This window comes from Erigeron canadensis, chromosome 6, assembly GCF_010389155.1.
Source record: "Erigeron canadensis isolate Cc75 chromosome 6, C_canadensis_v1, whole genome shotgun sequence".
NCBI lineage: Eukaryota > Viridiplantae > Streptophyta > Magnoliopsida > Asterales > Asteraceae > Erigeron > Erigeron canadensis.
In genome coordinates, this window is record NC_057766.1 from 41,878,576 (window position 1) to 41,895,553 (window position 16,978).

General features: G+C 30.6%; 1 protein-coding gene across 1 annotated transcript; it reads right to left on the reverse strand.

Annotated features, from left to right (window-relative positions):
- Positions 1–8,047: 8,047 nt before the first annotated feature.
- Positions 8,048–12,395, reverse strand: LOC122606011 (sorting and assembly machinery component 50 homolog B-like). Its single transcript, XM_043778980.1, has 4 exons — positions 11,793–12,395; positions 10,485–10,970; positions 8,968–9,471; positions 8,048–8,423 (listed from the first exon to the last, which is right to left on the reverse strand). Exons 1-4 carry the CDS (start codon positions 12,210–12,212, stop codon positions 8,340–8,342), a joined length of 1,494 nt encoding a protein of 497 aa, XP_043634915.1. The 5' UTR covers positions 12,213–12,395; the 3' UTR covers positions 8,048–8,339.
- Between the last annotated feature and the right edge of the window lie 4,583 nt (positions 12,396–16,978).

Genomic DNA, 16,978 nt, shown 5'->3' on the forward strand with positions numbered 1-16,978 from the left:
AAGTCATAAGGGGAAAGGACAAGTAGTTGGAACTTATTCTATGGAAGATATATACTAGCAGCTTATTTGGCTGAGCTCTAGCACCAGTAATTAAAAGTTTGCTACAATTGGAAAGAAAAAAATTACCGGGTTTTTATTAATTTGTTGCCCTAAAACTTAATTTAAGAAAATATCTTTCTTTCTATCTCTCAAAATGCATGTCCGCGCAATACGACGACAATGATGATGGCAAGGGGTGATTAAGGTAGTATTAATTTTATGGTTTGGTATGTTTATGTTGATAAATAATTTCATTAAAGGTATTATAACTTTATAAGTATATATATTGGATTTGTGATGACTAACATTGTTTTTATAGGAAATTTGTTTATGATAAAAACAAGATACGCTTGGAAAAAAAAACCAGTTCCAAAAATATTATATTTTTTTCACTGTTTTTATAGAAACATGCACCTACTTGTCATTATTAATAATTTCTTATTAATTATCTTTTTATTTTTAATAGATAACATCACTTTTAATTTCATGAAGTTTTGATTTTCGGTTTTCTCATATAACAAAATGTTAATTAAATTAAAAAGACTGATGCTAGCTCATACTCATTTGGTTAAACAATATATAGTTAAAAGTTATTATAATATATAGATCATAATCATATATAATAAGTAGTGACGGCTTAAAATTATATATTAGAGGCCTCAAACAATATCAGTTTTAGAGGCCTAGTTCATTACCATATAAATTCAAGTAAAAAAAATAGTTTGACTTTTGTTATTAGATTTCATTAAATGCTTCTTATTAATCAAAATTATATTTAATGTGTATTAGTTCAACTTAACAATTTTTATTTTTAAATGAATATTTAGTACATATTTTTATATTTTAAAAAAAAATAGATTTTATTAACTATATCTTAACTAGTGTACTAGGGCCCTAGCCACTTAATTAGCAAATCCCATTTTGGAAAAAGACAAATCTAGCTACACATCTTAATAACAAAAACTGTAAGATTGTAGATTCAAATTCTTTAAAAAAACATCGAGTCAAGCTGACGTACGATGGAACTAATTGAGGATACACGATTAGAACATATATGCTTTGCCACAACAGAAACGTGAGTCACCAACTAGTTATGTTGTTTTGTTATAAATACTAGCATTGTGACGCAAGATCGGTCTACAAATGGACTGTACCCTACAATTGTGATGTCTTAATTACCGAGAGAATTGAATGACGGATTTGTATTCCTTTGTTCGGTTAATTCTGGATGTTCCTGAAATCAAGAAATATATATATCAAAGATAAAGTCATCGTTATCGCTTATCAGTAATGACGTTTCTATATACGGGCGGTACCATATGGGGGGCAAAGGGGAGAATTGCCCCCTCAAATTTTATATTTTGTCATGTATTTTCAAATTTTTCTATCAATTTTAAAAAAAAATTTATAGGTTTTTTAACATTTTTACCCCTTTTATATTTATATTTCACGGACTTTTTAATTTTGCCCCTTCTGAGATTTTTTTTCTGGTATCGCCTCTGTTTGTATATACTCCAAAAAATATAATTTGTTACGGATCTTTTGAGAGCGTCACAACATAACTCTTAGCAATAATTTAAAGAATAATATATAAGATCAACCGAAGATTAATGTAAGAAAAAGAATCCCTTATATTATTTGTTAACTATTTTTATCTGTTATATATATACTTGTGACGATCGAAGTAAATTAACATTCGGTCTCTAAAAAACTTATTTTTCTTTCTTCATGTTTATGTGTATAAAGAAATTAAGAAGAGGTTAGATAGGAGCTGTTGATAGTTATGGGAAGGTGATGCAATAACTAAGGCTTGGGATTCAAAGTCTGGAAAACATATATATTACTCATAAAATAAAATATATAAAAACAGAAATAGTAATTTTGACATTTGAACGTAGCTAGGTACAAAATCACGGATATTGGTCCCTACATTACATATATACCCCATAGTCCACATAGGGGAGTTGGGACTTGCAAACTTTTGGTAATTCAGTGGCATAACTTCCTAGTTATTTTCGGTCGAATATGGGGAAAGAAATTTAGTAACAAATTAATTATATAGTGTATTTATTTTTTAACTATTACTTCGTATAAATTTGACTAGGGCCCGCGTGATGCAGCGAGGATATAGTGGTAGTGGCGGTGGTGGTAAATATGGTGTAGCGATGGTGGAGACGGATGATGATGGCGGCAGCGATTAATGTAGTTTATTAGACTTTTAGATCATTGATGTATAAAGGGTTATTGTGGTTATTTTTAAAAGATAAGAGATAACAGATGTAAATCAATTTTATTAAAATTATTATAGTTATATTAAGTTAATATGTTATAAATAATGAATAAGATGAAGGCATTCTAAGTAGTTCAACAGGTTTTTTAGAAAATAGGGGATGGGTTAAATGGTTTATAATTATAAATTATAAATATAGATAGATAAGGCTAACCGGTTGAAACGGATTCAACCATGTGTTAGCATCAAAACGAAATTACATCAGGATGAGCGGACCTTGAAGCCACTCAGTTCACGAAATACTACGTTTTCTACGTCTATTAGATAACCATAGCTAAGAATAAGATACAATGGAATTTAAAAAAAAAAAAAAAGTTTCTTGTGTTTTTGAGACGAGAATACTTATTCGTCTTTAAAACTTCCAAGTCGTTCACCATCCACATAAAATAATAAACTAACAATTTTCTTTTTCTCTTGAATGACTAGCATTTTGTCTAGCAACTGAGCCATATCACCAATTATATTTTTTATATTAAAATTCATTCTTAAATTTTATAATAAATGTATAATTAGTTAATAAAATAACTTAGAGCTTTATTTAATAAAACCAAAAATTAATATAAAATATAAAAAGGAAAGATGCATGGGATTTAAATATAGTATTAAAAGTAGTTAAAAGAATAAATCACTTTTCTTTAATTAATTACATGTTTAAAATCATATATGAACATAGTTATTTTGTAAATGTATCTATATGAACATATATAATTTGTTTAGGAAATATTACATGTCTTGGTAAATTTAAATTATGGTTGAGAAAGAACATATAATTCAAAGGTCATCATATCACGTGTGTCCGAGTTTGCCACCTAAGAAAAAGATGCATATTTAATGTTCGTATTAGTTCTTTATAGAAAAATGGCATGATCGATGTAAACAAACAATATCATGTAGTAATTCTGATTAAAGTAGCTGCTGGATCATAATGTAAGAATTTGAAGATATACCACCTCACTCAATTTGCCTGCCAACAAGCTAATTCTTTGTTCGTGTGGCACCATTAATGCGAGTGGTTTGGATATGCTTTACAACTTCCATGCAATCCTTTTTGTGAGCTAATCACGAGCTTCTTGACACCAATCACAGCCGTCCAAACAAAATACTCCACCCTTTTGGCAATAAAAACAGAGCATATATATCAATGGTGCTATATAGAAAAATCAACAGGGCATATGTAGTATATGTATATATGATACTAGCCTTAATACTTGTACGATGTACGGTAGCTATATAAATTGTATCATAAAAAATTTGAATATGCCTAATACATGATTTGTGAGTATGAAATAAATTGTGATTAAAATAAATCGATTATTGAAGCTAAATTTTAATAAACAGTAATGATAAGTATAATATCTATTTAGTTAAAGTTTTGAATTTATCTTAAATTTTTAGAACCATATAAAAATTGAAACTTGTAAGCATAGTGGATGATGGCAAATAATCTTCTGATTTTGGACCGTAAACTCAAAATTTTGAAGTCTTCATATTAAAATTTTATTATAATGGATATAAGTAATATGAGTTGAAAAATTGAGAAAAAGAGGCAACTTATTTATAAGAAAACGATCAATCAAATAAGGTTATAATGACTTTTATATTAGTAAGTCAAGAGTTAAAATTTAATTCTAATTCTAGTAAGAAAATTGAAGTTATATACAACTAAAAAAACTAATATAACAAAATAAATAAATTAAAGAATTACGTCACGTGTCGTTTCAAGAATATATCAATCATGTTTTAATTTATTGGTAGATATCTAAGATACGATGAGAAGTATATATTTATTTATCTAAGTAAAGGATCACCTATCAAAGATAGAATTAAATAAAAATAATAATTAAAGAATCTATATATGTGTGAATGTGTCATACATATATCATGCATGGCCAAGCTCACCATTATATATGAAAGTAATTAATTAAATTAAACATAGAATTCCTACAAATATTCTTGACACTTAAATTTATAATTTGCTCACAACTGCCACCACTATAATATTATCAAATATGTGTCGCAAACTTTTTTAATCACATACTGGAATATTTAAATCGTGAATAGCCCTGTATTGGATGTTGCCAGGTCCATGTCTCACGCAACAATTATATATACTAGCTAGTAATTTTTTGAATGTCAATTACCATTATATATACCCTCCGTCTCATATTAAATGTCCAATTTTAACTTTTTAAGTCTTTGCTTTAAACTTTAACCGTAAAAATATTTGTTTATATTACTGTATATAACACTTCATATAAAATATATAGACAGATTGGGTTTTCAATATACTTTTCATTGATATCACTTTCATCAACTATTATATAACACAAACAAAAATATTTAAGGTCAAAGTTGTAAGCAGAAAACTTAACAAGTCAAAATTGGACATTTAATATGAAACGAGGGAGTATTAACTGGTCCAACGCCTCTACCAAATTAAATTGTATACGATCGAGGAAATGAAATCAATGACGGACAAAAGATACATTAAGTTGGATCAAGTTAATTCTCTCAAAATACGACGTTTAATTAATTATGTATCCGAGAATTAATTATTAGATAAAGTCTAGGGGGTGTTTGGTATGATGGAATGGAAAGAAGAGAAAGAGAATGAAAAAGACTTCCCTTGTTTGTTTGCGACGAAGAAAGATAATGAGAAAGGAGAAGAGGGAATCAATTATATTTTCTCCATTCTCTACAAATTGTAAAGAATGAGTGAGAATGGAAAAAAAATAATTTTATTATTAAAATTTTTTTTTTAAAGATATTATATGTAATAAATGTATTATTATTTAAAATTTTATTTTTTATATATATTCATTCACTGTGGGTACCAAACAACGAAATCCATTCTCTTTCCAAATACTCATTCTCCTTCTCACTATTTTCATTCTTTATTCCATTTTAATTCTCTATGATTCCTTCATACCAAACACCTTCTAAGCCTCATGTTACTCTTTGAACCTTGAGAAACCTTTGTGTTAAAGGTGATTCATCCGGATCATTCTCTACGCTCACTCCAACGCGAGAGTTTCTTTTTTAGTTTTATTATTTTCAAGTTATTATTCACTCGGCATCATCAGGCGATCTTAATTGGAGTTTTCATCATGTTGTGTTATTTATGTGCAAACACTTAATTATATGGGGTATTAATTAAGCAATGATCCTTTATACAGAGTATTTAAATATTTAAATGTACGTTAATGTCAATAATCACCAATTAATCCGTGATCGAGTAAGGAATATTGAATGAAGTCAGATATAAGCAGTCTTATATATCCTTATCCGTAAATACTCATCTTCTACTCTATATGTTAATTACTCGTATATTTCAATTGCACACGGCGATGATGATCATTAGAATGAGTGTGCAGGGATTTCAATCTTGTCTACAAATATTTTTAGCAGTAGTCAGTGAAAAAATGCAATTCAATAGAGTTGGATGAGAAAAATACCTTCGGATCACGTCAACGCCTAGAGAGATCTAATATCCGTTTTGAATAATGCAAAAGTACGTAGAGGATATCTTTAAAGAACTGAACCCTCAAAAAGTCCACATGTAGTCCAACCAAATACACTAAAATATTCATAGTTTGATTAACTAGTGTCTAATTACGAAACAAAGAATATTCCGGTAATGCAATAATGCTTAAATATTTTATTTGCTCACAAAAAGCTATTATTTATCTCATTCTCATGCATCACATGCCCCTTACATAGTTACATCTCACCCACCCTGGTGTTTTTTATTTGTTTGGAATTTTAAATCAAAATTCGTGGAAGCAAAGTTTATTTAATTAAACAACGTCTAAAACTAGTTTCATTGATAAGCATGTACACTTCCTATTTTTAGCTTAGATTAAAACGCACTTAATTACACTAAGCTACTACTGTAATACTTTAACCGTAGGAGGCCCCAAAAATGCATCCATGGCCTTGTGGCACAAGTAAGACATCTCTAATTTATAAGACCGAACTGATATATATGTAGTCTTTAATCTGCTGTCTATTTTCCATTATTGTTGCTGAAAAAAGCCCACCTTGCTTACGAAAAAGTAGAATAAATTTTCTCCCTCGATTAGGCATCTTTTAATTACTATCGTACAAGATTTGGTAAGAGATTAGGGTCCCAAGTCGTCATTGAGTAAATACATATATTGATATTAATGTGGAAAGGACAATAATTTGGTGAGGCATTTCCAAATTAAGAATTCACTGAGGTCCTACACTTAACCATGTTAGGTATGTCTTTTCAAAGTTAAGCAAGAAATTAGTTTAATGTCCCAAAATATTGATACCCCAATTGGAAATACACTGCCTTGTATTTTTGTCGTCAAAAATATTTTTAAGAGGTACCTATTCTTGTAGATCCACGAATCAGAGGACGACGAATACTACAAGTCTTAAAAAAGTCCAATCCACTAGTCTGAATTGGAAAGCCTAACAACGTACACAATAACTTCAGTCAACATATATTTGTTATTTTCTTCTTTTGTTTTGAAACCCATTGGACTTTCCAAAAAAGATGACAGAATAGGGTAAATGGAACGAATAAAGCTTTTCTTAGAATCCTCATTTTAATAAACTGTTTGTACATTACCATGAAAATCAGAGGACGGAATTTTAATATGGAAGGTACAAGTTTTTTTATGCCCGTTAAATACAACTCAGCATTAAAAACGGGTGTGATTGTATTCAAAAGATGTGAGTGTTTAATCTTTGACAAAGATATATACCATGTACATTAAGCCATGCCATCTAACCGATATCTTAGTTGCAGTAAAAACAGGTGGTAAACGCCTGAAGAGATGAAGGGACAAAGCATATAAGTTATGTAGGGACAAAAGATGTGGTAAACCCAGGTTAGCTGCAACGTGTAATTGATACTTTATCGGATACTAATGTTCCAATATTTTTCTTAATTTCAAATGGAAATATTGTCAAGATCATAACAACCTGTTAAATAATCCCTACATAACTTATCGATTTCAAAAACACTTTTGGTTTAGAATCATGAAAAAGAACAGTAAGTTGTCTGATTCAAACAATAAACTGAAAAGTGTACCAGCAAGCGAGTCATCTTTCAAGACATTCTTTAACATTTTCGACTACTCGACTTACAGGTGATTAACTTGTACGTTACAAGTTGCTATTTCCTCTATTCCAGAAACATTTCAGTCTCACTCCTAATGCAAGTAATCCAATTATACTAGACCGAAATTATTGCACATTCTTCACATTCCATAACCTTGACCACAAGTAATTCTATACAGCCAATCATAAGGTAGGTTCTAATTACAATTTCCTACCTTCTAAACAGTTATTGTCATGGCCCTACCATCAGCAATTTCTTACCATAGCTACCTGTTACGCTGAATTAATTTCAAATTACAATTAAACCAAAACAAACACAGAGTGTGAAGTTTTAGTAGTTCGGACCAAGACACTGAAGTTACCTTCTGCTCAGAATAATATTTGTATGATCAGTATTCGCATAGCTCTAAATGCGATGAAAATCAATATTACGGAAAGCACGTGTGTTATTTTAGACGTGCACCCAAACTCCCTGGATCAAGTTCTAAGTGCAATAAGATGACGCCTTTCTTCAATATGACGTACTAAAGGTTTCCATCATCGTTTACCTTGTAAATAGGATGATATGGAAGAAGAAAAATACAAATGAAATCTTGCAGCAAGAAACCAGGAGAAAATAAGACATTGTTAAACAGATTAATTCAGCTAAATATACCACCAATTGAGACAAGAAACCAGAAATTAAGAGTCGAAACCTCAAGAGTGTTACTAAGGGCTGGACTATTTCACAGCCTTTCTAAGCAAAACAACATGATATCAGGAATGAGGTTAATATTATTTAATGTACTGTACTTCTAACTATTCCTCATAAAGACCACCGGCACATTTAAGCTGTCAAAAATCCGGATCGTCGCAAGATGAGATTCACATATCAAAGTATACCTGTCAGCTGGTGGCATTGGGATGAACAAGGCTTCTAAAATGGTGATGAAAAGCTAAACTGAATGCCAGTTTTTGCTCGGTCAAGTGCATTCTGCTTTAATATATGACAATAGTTTATCTGACAGAAAAAAGAGAGCAATATTAGAGACATATATACTGCTTTTATAACTTTCTACAACTTGAAACAATAAATATATTTTTCTTTAAGGGCAAGTATCACAATATATATATATATATATGAGCAACAATTTTTGGGGAAAGTGGCTCTTTTGACATAGGGTTGGGATCTCCTCAAGTAGGTCATGTTGAACCAATCAGATAAGTGAATAACTCTAAACATGATAATGTTGTGTGTCATACTCACCAACAAATATTAAAACCTAAATAGATGCTCATAAATTTTTAAAAAATAATCCACTAGTTTCGTAGTTGTAAAAATACACTTTGAGTGACTCTTGACCCATCTGACCCGTTAGTAGTAAAAAGTAACCCGAATAGTCATCGATGCAGTAGACCTACACATCAGTGGGATACACATGTACCCATGTTTAAGAATTCCAGAACAGAAAATTAGGTAAAACCATGGGCTTATAATTTTCAGTTTAAAGCATAAGTTTGATACAATCAAATGTCAAATGAATAACCAAAGAAGAATATCTAACCTCCATACGGAACATCTTAGTGGGTACAACAATCCCAACACCGACAGAGCTTCGGAACGAGTCGCGGTACTTCTGTAGTGACATATCACGAAAAGAATTCTCGGTCAAATTAACAAGACTCCCAACATTAGCAAACGCATGACCATGAATACCAGCCTCTCTCAACACTTTCAATGGAAGATCGAACGAAAGGTCTGCAAAAGCAGTGACTGCCAGGTCTCCACCAAGATAGTCCCTTTCAGAAACTGCATCTTCAGCTTTGTCTTTAGCCTCCCTCCTTGGCAAACTGGGCCCCAATCCTAAAGTTTTGAAGCCCAATAATGATGTTGGGCCTCCTAATGTGCAAACAGGAGAGGAATTCCCACCCATAAAGAAACGGTCGGGTAAAGACACAGGCGTCTTTGAGAATCCATTTCCCCAAGGAAATATAACACCACCAGCCACCCCAAAGTTCAGTGCAGCTCTAGCAAAACCCAACGGCACAGCTTTCCGGATATCAAATTCCTGACAAGTAAAAAAGGAATGCATGCTTATTAAAGCTTTAAATTGAAGGAGTTGATTATCATTCGCAATGCTGGTCTGGGTTACCACTTACCAGGGGAAGAAAAGGTCACCTGGTGAAGAAGCTTAAAGCCTTAAAACATAAGGCACAAAGCACAATGGAGTCAATAGTAGGTTAAAAAGGAATTTTTGAGAGAGTTGAGCAGGTTCAGACATTCAGTTACAGATCATAACAAGTATTTTTTGTGTGGGTTGAAAAATGTCTAGTGACTTGGATTGGGTTGGCCCAGAACACGTTTTTGTCGACACAAAAACTTGAAAGTTTTTCTCACCATGCCCTTTAAGATATAATTTAGAAGATAACTTCCAACCACTGATCGATAATTATAGGATGCAACAGTTTATTACAGACGAGTTAAAAATAAATTAATCATAACCCTATGAGATATAGCCAGCAACACTTAAAAATTAATATTTTAAGAAAATACTACACCCAACTTTTATAATGAACTGCTTTAGGGGATTTTATGCATCAATAGTACAATTTGGAGGACTTTTGACAAATTTGACCAGCTCCCTTTTTAGCTATACATCGATTCACCCGCTTACCCATTAAAAAATAACCCTTATCAACCCATTCATAAGTAAATGACTGATATCATGATCATCACCTCTGAATCTCTGATAGTAATTCATAATGTACTTATTGTTATCTACAATGGTGCCTTATATATGATTTCCATTATCCTGCAACTTTATATTAGAAGTAGCTAAACTTAAAGCCCAATTGCGATTCTGGAGTTAACTCAATGCTTCTAAAATAAACTCCTATGTAAGAATCCTAGGGTAGCAATAAAATAATTATAAAAAAAAATAAAAAATTAGAGTAGAATGCTTAAAATACTAATATCATATCAGATAAGTCAATAACAAACGAATAAGCAAATCCTAATTTAATAGTATAGAATTCAAGGAAGTGCAGAACAATGAAAAATTAGGGATGAAAGAACACAAACCTGTCGGATAAAACGGGCACTCCGATAATCTGGAAAAATGCCTCCGAGTTGAGAAGTAGAAACAAAAGCAAACCCTCTAGTTGGTCTAACAGGCGAGTTCCTCGTGTCGATCTTGTATGTATAGTTCAAATGCGAGAGCAAGTTATGTCCAAGCTGCCTTCTCACTGCCATGGAAGCCATTTGTGACGGATCAGTTACGGTTCGCCAAGAGAGATTGTATGATAGGTCATGGTTCCTGGTTGACCATAGCCCAAGAGATAGACCCAATGATTGTTCTTTGAAAGAGGATTTCAGCCAATCTTGAGAAAGCAGAGACACACGAGCCACAACAGGATTATTAATCATCTTCATGAATCTGGGCAAAGTGACACCAGCACTAACTTCAGTTGTTTGATCCCAGCTATAGGACAAAGCACCATCCCAGATATCTGCATACCCTAACATGTTTTTGAGCTTGAATATACCCTCAAGTGACCAGGATCTAGCCTACAAAAGAATTTACATAAATGAAAAGCCAAATAAGACCCACAAAGAATACAGAACATTGAATAAAAGAAAGAAAAACAAATAAGCATGTTATGGACTGTCCATGTTTCACTTGCTATGGTGGCAGAATAATAAATAAAAGTGTAGTTGAACTAGGTGTCACTCCCATACTGCATATACTTTCTGATTTCATTCTGCTAAGACCCAGGGCCATTCCAAATGCACACATGTAAAATTCAACGAGCAAAAATAACCTCCTCTAGAGACTGGACATTGAATTCCAATGAATGATTGCACAATTACAATTTACAAAGTGGTCACTTATATATGAATAAAACAACATTTCTATAACTGAAGCAAAACAATACAAAATACTTCACAGCCAATCTGCATATTCAAATATAAAGCGGAAAATGATACTATAAAACCAATAAACATAGTTGCGCAACTTACATAGCCAACACCCCAACCCATTAAATATCCAAACACACAACACAGCATCACCTAGAATTATTTATCTCGCCTACAGGTGGATAAATCACAATACATACATATTCACGAAACAAACAACCGATCTATCAAACCAATTCCTAGACTTAAACCGCAAACATATAAATCACAAAATTGCACATTAGGGTTGCCTAAATACTCATGCCTTTAACTTAGTCTCTAACTAAAAAAAAATCCAATTCTAAAACATACAAAATAAATCGAGCACGTATACCTACATAACCTCATATCACATCATTAATCTAATTCGGTCTGATAAACGAACTATGCTTAAATATATACATTCCAACAGATAAATATATATATACATACCTTCTTATAAACACCAAAATTGCTGGCCCCAAAAGGGCTTTTAGTCTCAACAACTTCAATAACCACATTAGTAAATCCGGGAAGTTCAGGCGGGCCAGCATCTAGCAAAACAGTAACGGAATCAAATATATCTAGCCTTCGAAGACGAGCATTCACAATAGTGGCAGCTTGAAGCATCTCTTGCATAGATGTTGCTGTTTTCAGAACTTGAATTTCAGCTTCAATCACAGATTCTTTGGTTTTTGTATTTCCTTTAATGATGATATCGTGTACTTGTAATGGGACTTTTTCTGATTGCATTCGGTTAATAAGTTTTTCCATTCTTGATTCCTTTGTTGGGGCTGGTTCTGTTTCTTCTTCTTCCATATTATGTTCTTCTTCTTTGGATTGTGTTTCTTGTTGCTCGTTTTCGTTTGCCATTTTTGGGTGCTTTTACTTTTAGGGTTTTGTGGTGTTTGATTGGGGGGAATTTAAGCGGGTTTGGAATTTGTGTTGGGGGGCGGAGTGTGGCCTCTGCTCCAAGAAAACTCCTAAAACCCTAGTTGCTTATTTCTTAGGCTTATATTCCATTTTGGTCCCAAACTTACATTGCCTAACAAAAGAAACTCACATCCTCGATCTTACTTAAAATCATATAACATCATCGTTTTTTATATGAGATTTATGTCGATACAATATCATTTGTATAGTAATCCCCAGACCCAGATTAGTTTTCATATTTCTTATATTAAATTAGATTAGATTGTTTTAAAATAAGAAAAATGATAAATCAACTTAAATCATATGCTTAAACATTACACCTGGATTCCACAAAGTCTTTTTTTTAATCTTATCATTTGATCATTCCACATGTCATCATTCTATGAATCTATGATTATGTTGATTATTAAACATATAAATTATGTTAATTTATCATTATCTTTAAAATAAATATTCAATAATAAAAAAATATATTTTTCAAACCACAACATAAAAAAAAAAGAGACATTAAAACTATAAAGTAATACTGTACTATTTTTGTGGTCTTTGCTCTATTGTGCAACTATTAGTTCTCTTCAATTATTTGAGGGTGTATATTGATTTCGAGTTGAAACATTTACTATTTCAGTTTGTCATAGAATTAGTGAAGATATACGGAGTATATGATAAAGTGAGACTTGGAAACAAATCGAGAGAGATTTTTAAATGAATTGTTTTTGTTATATGTTGGTGTCTTTGTATAGCACGGAACGAAAAGATTTGTTTGATTGGTATAGACACTAATGATATAGAAGATAAGAATTTATATTATAACATGATCCGAAGTAAAGCCTTGATTCAAGCAACACACCTTTCCTGTGGAGCCTTTCTTTAGTTTTATTTGTGTTACCTATTGTTTTATACTCTGTCTTTTTAATTTGGAGGATTTTGATATGAAGACCATTCGTGTGATTACTCTTTTATTTATTATTCTTCTAGTTTGTTTAGCTGAATGTCACGAATATGAAGGTAAGTCATTTGATAACTTTTTTCCTTTTATGTATTTACACATCTACCTAAAGAGAAAAGAAGAACAGGAGGTTTTTGACATGAAAAATAAATTAGAATTCTGACCACTAACTATATTTACACATATTTTTTTTTTACTTCAATAAGTGCTTGATTTGAAAAATATATTTAGTTTATCTCTAATATACTAGCTTGGTGCCCGCGCGTTGCAACGGAACCCATTAAAAAGTAGTTGTTAAATGTGGTGGTTCGGAGAAAGTATGTTTAACATCTTAATGTTATCCTCTTTATAATGGGGTATAGATTTGATATAAAAAAAATTGCAGCGTACATGTTGAAGGACTAACCTTATTGTCATAACCTTGACAAAATATAGTTAGAATATATTTTTGAATCTATATATCTCGACAATGGTATATTGATATTCAACTTAGAAATTATATCGTATCTTACCCATAAAAAAATCCTTTCATATGATCTATTAACAAATCCAATATCATATTATAATAATAATAATCTTTTGCTTGTTTATAGGAGGAGGCAAACGGGGTATCAAAAACAAAGAAAAAGAACGTACATATCGCCATTACAATATCCACGCAAGGAACTATTGTTGCTATAATATGCCTGTAAAATGCTACTATTTCCCCAAAGATTGTCAGGAAAATTGCACAGTTCCTTGTAAAGCAAATGATGTCTAACTATATTTCCTCAATATACATATACTATGAACGAGGAATAAAGTAAAATAAAAATTGTTGTTTATCTTTATTGGAACTTATATTATCTCAATTATCAATTATGTAATGTTAATAGTTTAATATGAAAATTAATATGGAAATACGGAGTACTAATATATACGAAATTTTTTTTGAAACGGATATATTTTAAGGGTGTTTTGTGAAACAAGTTTTTGAAAAAAAAATCATAAAACCAGTTAATCCGGTATTTGAAATACCGGATTCAAATTTTTCCCTCGAATCCGGTATTTGAAATACCGGATTCGGACCATGTGTCAGTGTGATGTGACAGGAGCTACAGTGGTGAAATTCCGAATCCTTTTTTGGAGCTGACTTTTATCATCTTTTTGGACCATGCTATTTATTGTCACATCAAGTATGTACCATGGTTCTGTACCAGGACCCTATGAACCTATCTCTACTAATTTCTTAAGGTAAATGCTAGGTTCTTAAAAATGAATATAATAATGTATGTGATTTTCATATACTAAATCAAGCTATATATGGTTTCAGGCACGTAGGTAGGCTCCTGTCACATCACACTGACACATGGTCTGAATCCGGTATTTGAAATACTGGATTCAAAGTTGCTTTTTTAAATCCGGTTGAATCCGGTATTTCAAATACCGGATTTGAGGTCGAAAAGTGAATCCGGTATTTTCAAAACCGGATTCACTGGTTTTGTAATTTTTTTTTTTCGAAAACTTATTTGACAAAAAACCCTTAAAATATGCTCGTTTCAAAAAAAAATTCTAATATATACACACCGTAAATTTCAATCTCTCATTATTCTTAGATCACATTTGGTTCACTGTCATTGGAATTGAATTCCATTTTTAGTGTCTTTGGTTGTTAAAGAATAAAAGTATATCATTATCCATTAATGTATACATCTTTCATTTGACGAAATCTTCGTTCTTTAGGTTTTCTTGATGGATTATCAATTATTTAACATTCATTTAAATTCTTTTTTTTTTCGAATTATAATTCATTTGACATATTTCATTCCTTATAAAAACATCATGTGAATCAAACTCAATTTTAGATTAGTATATAACCAAAACCATGGAATGAGATGCGACAATAAGATTTAAAGAGAAGTCAAAATAAAATTATGAATGACCCAATTAAACTTGATTTACCAGTTATGTATTTGTCCAGCTAAAGAGCTACGTATTGAGTTTTAAAACTTATGGGCCGTTTGGTTCGCAGAATGTTTTTGAAGGAATTGGAATCTGTTAAAGGAATTGGAATTTGATGAAATTGGAATCTGATGAAATTAGAATTTGATTGAATTATAATTTTGTGTGTTTGGTTGAGTGGAATTGAATGGAATTCATAATATTATTTTATAAAAATAATAATTAAAAAAATTGGAATACATATTTTATAATTTTTAACATTAATGCTTTTTACAAAATATAAAATTTATATAAAATATTATTATTTTTTATAAAATAATATTTTTTATAAAATAACTTAAATTATATAAACTAAGTTACTTTTTTAATAAGAATTTTTTTATTAAATAGTAAAAAATTTTATAAAAAATAAATATTTTTATACAATAATATTATAATTTATAAATATTTATATAAATATTATTTATATTTTTATAAAATAATATTTTAAAAATTTATATAAATATTATTAATATTTTTTATAAAATAACATTTTTTATTGAATAATATTAAACATTACAAGCTAAAATTAGATTTGTATATAAAAAATGATTTTAATAAGTAGTAATAAACTTTATAAATATATATAATTTTTTATAAAATTTTAAACACTAATATGAAGTAATTATTAACAATAATATTAAAAGTAAAAATAATGATAATAAAAATAATTATAAAAGATTAAGTTTTATCAAAACTTGAATTCCATTGGAATTTCAAACTTTCCATCAAAAATACGAAAGAATCTTGAATTCCATCTTATGATGGAATTTGAAGGAATCCAATTCCAATTTCATACGAACCAAACATGATATAGAATGAAATCTGAATTTCATTATGTCAACCAAACAGGATATGGAATGGAATTCAGATTCCAATTCCATCGAATTCCTTAAAATTCTGCGAACCAAACACTCCCTTATGTGTTTTTTTTAGCACCAAAGATGAGAAAGTAATTAAAACTTTTGTTTTTTTTTTATTCTTTCCAAATAGTTTATTCTGTAACACTTTATTTCACATAGTTTTTTTTGAAATTCTTTTTCCTTTAAACCTTTTGTTTTACTTTTTTGTTTGAATTCTTATTTTTTTGGTTAACAATTTGTCTTTTAATGGTTCGATTTTGAACAAACTTTCTTACACACAAAGAACGTTTAGCCAATTCACAATAACCTTGAAGAATATTACCCATTGAGCGACATCCAGATCTCCTAATTTTTTTTGGAAAATGGCTCCTAATAATCATCCTAAAGTCATGATCATGACATTCGTTTAAATCAAAGGTTAAGATTAGAAGAAATAACTAATGAGTTACACTTTTCATATATTCATGATTTTAAGAAAATTATTAAAAGGATTATTACGAAGCACGACTAGTTCTTCAATCCATCATTTCCCTTTTAATTAATCTAATCTTTATCTTTATCTTTACTCCCTTATAAAACAAAAACCCCCTTTTTAAATTAAACTATTTCGTCTTTGAAATACCAAATTTGCTCTTGACATTTTATATTATCTCCACACAAATCTCATTTTCCATCAGTGTCCTTTTATGAAAACAAATGTTCCTCCATCTGAATTAGGGTTTTATTGGCGAATCACTTATACTTTTACATTAATAACCACACCGTTACTGCTGCCACCACCACCCGTCGCCGACAACATCGCCGCATTGGCTTAATTTGACAATTATTAAATTTAAAAATCAAAACAGAAGCGCCTTTTTACGAAATTTCAAATCCGTCACTCACAAAACACACACAGAGAGTCACACAGAGCA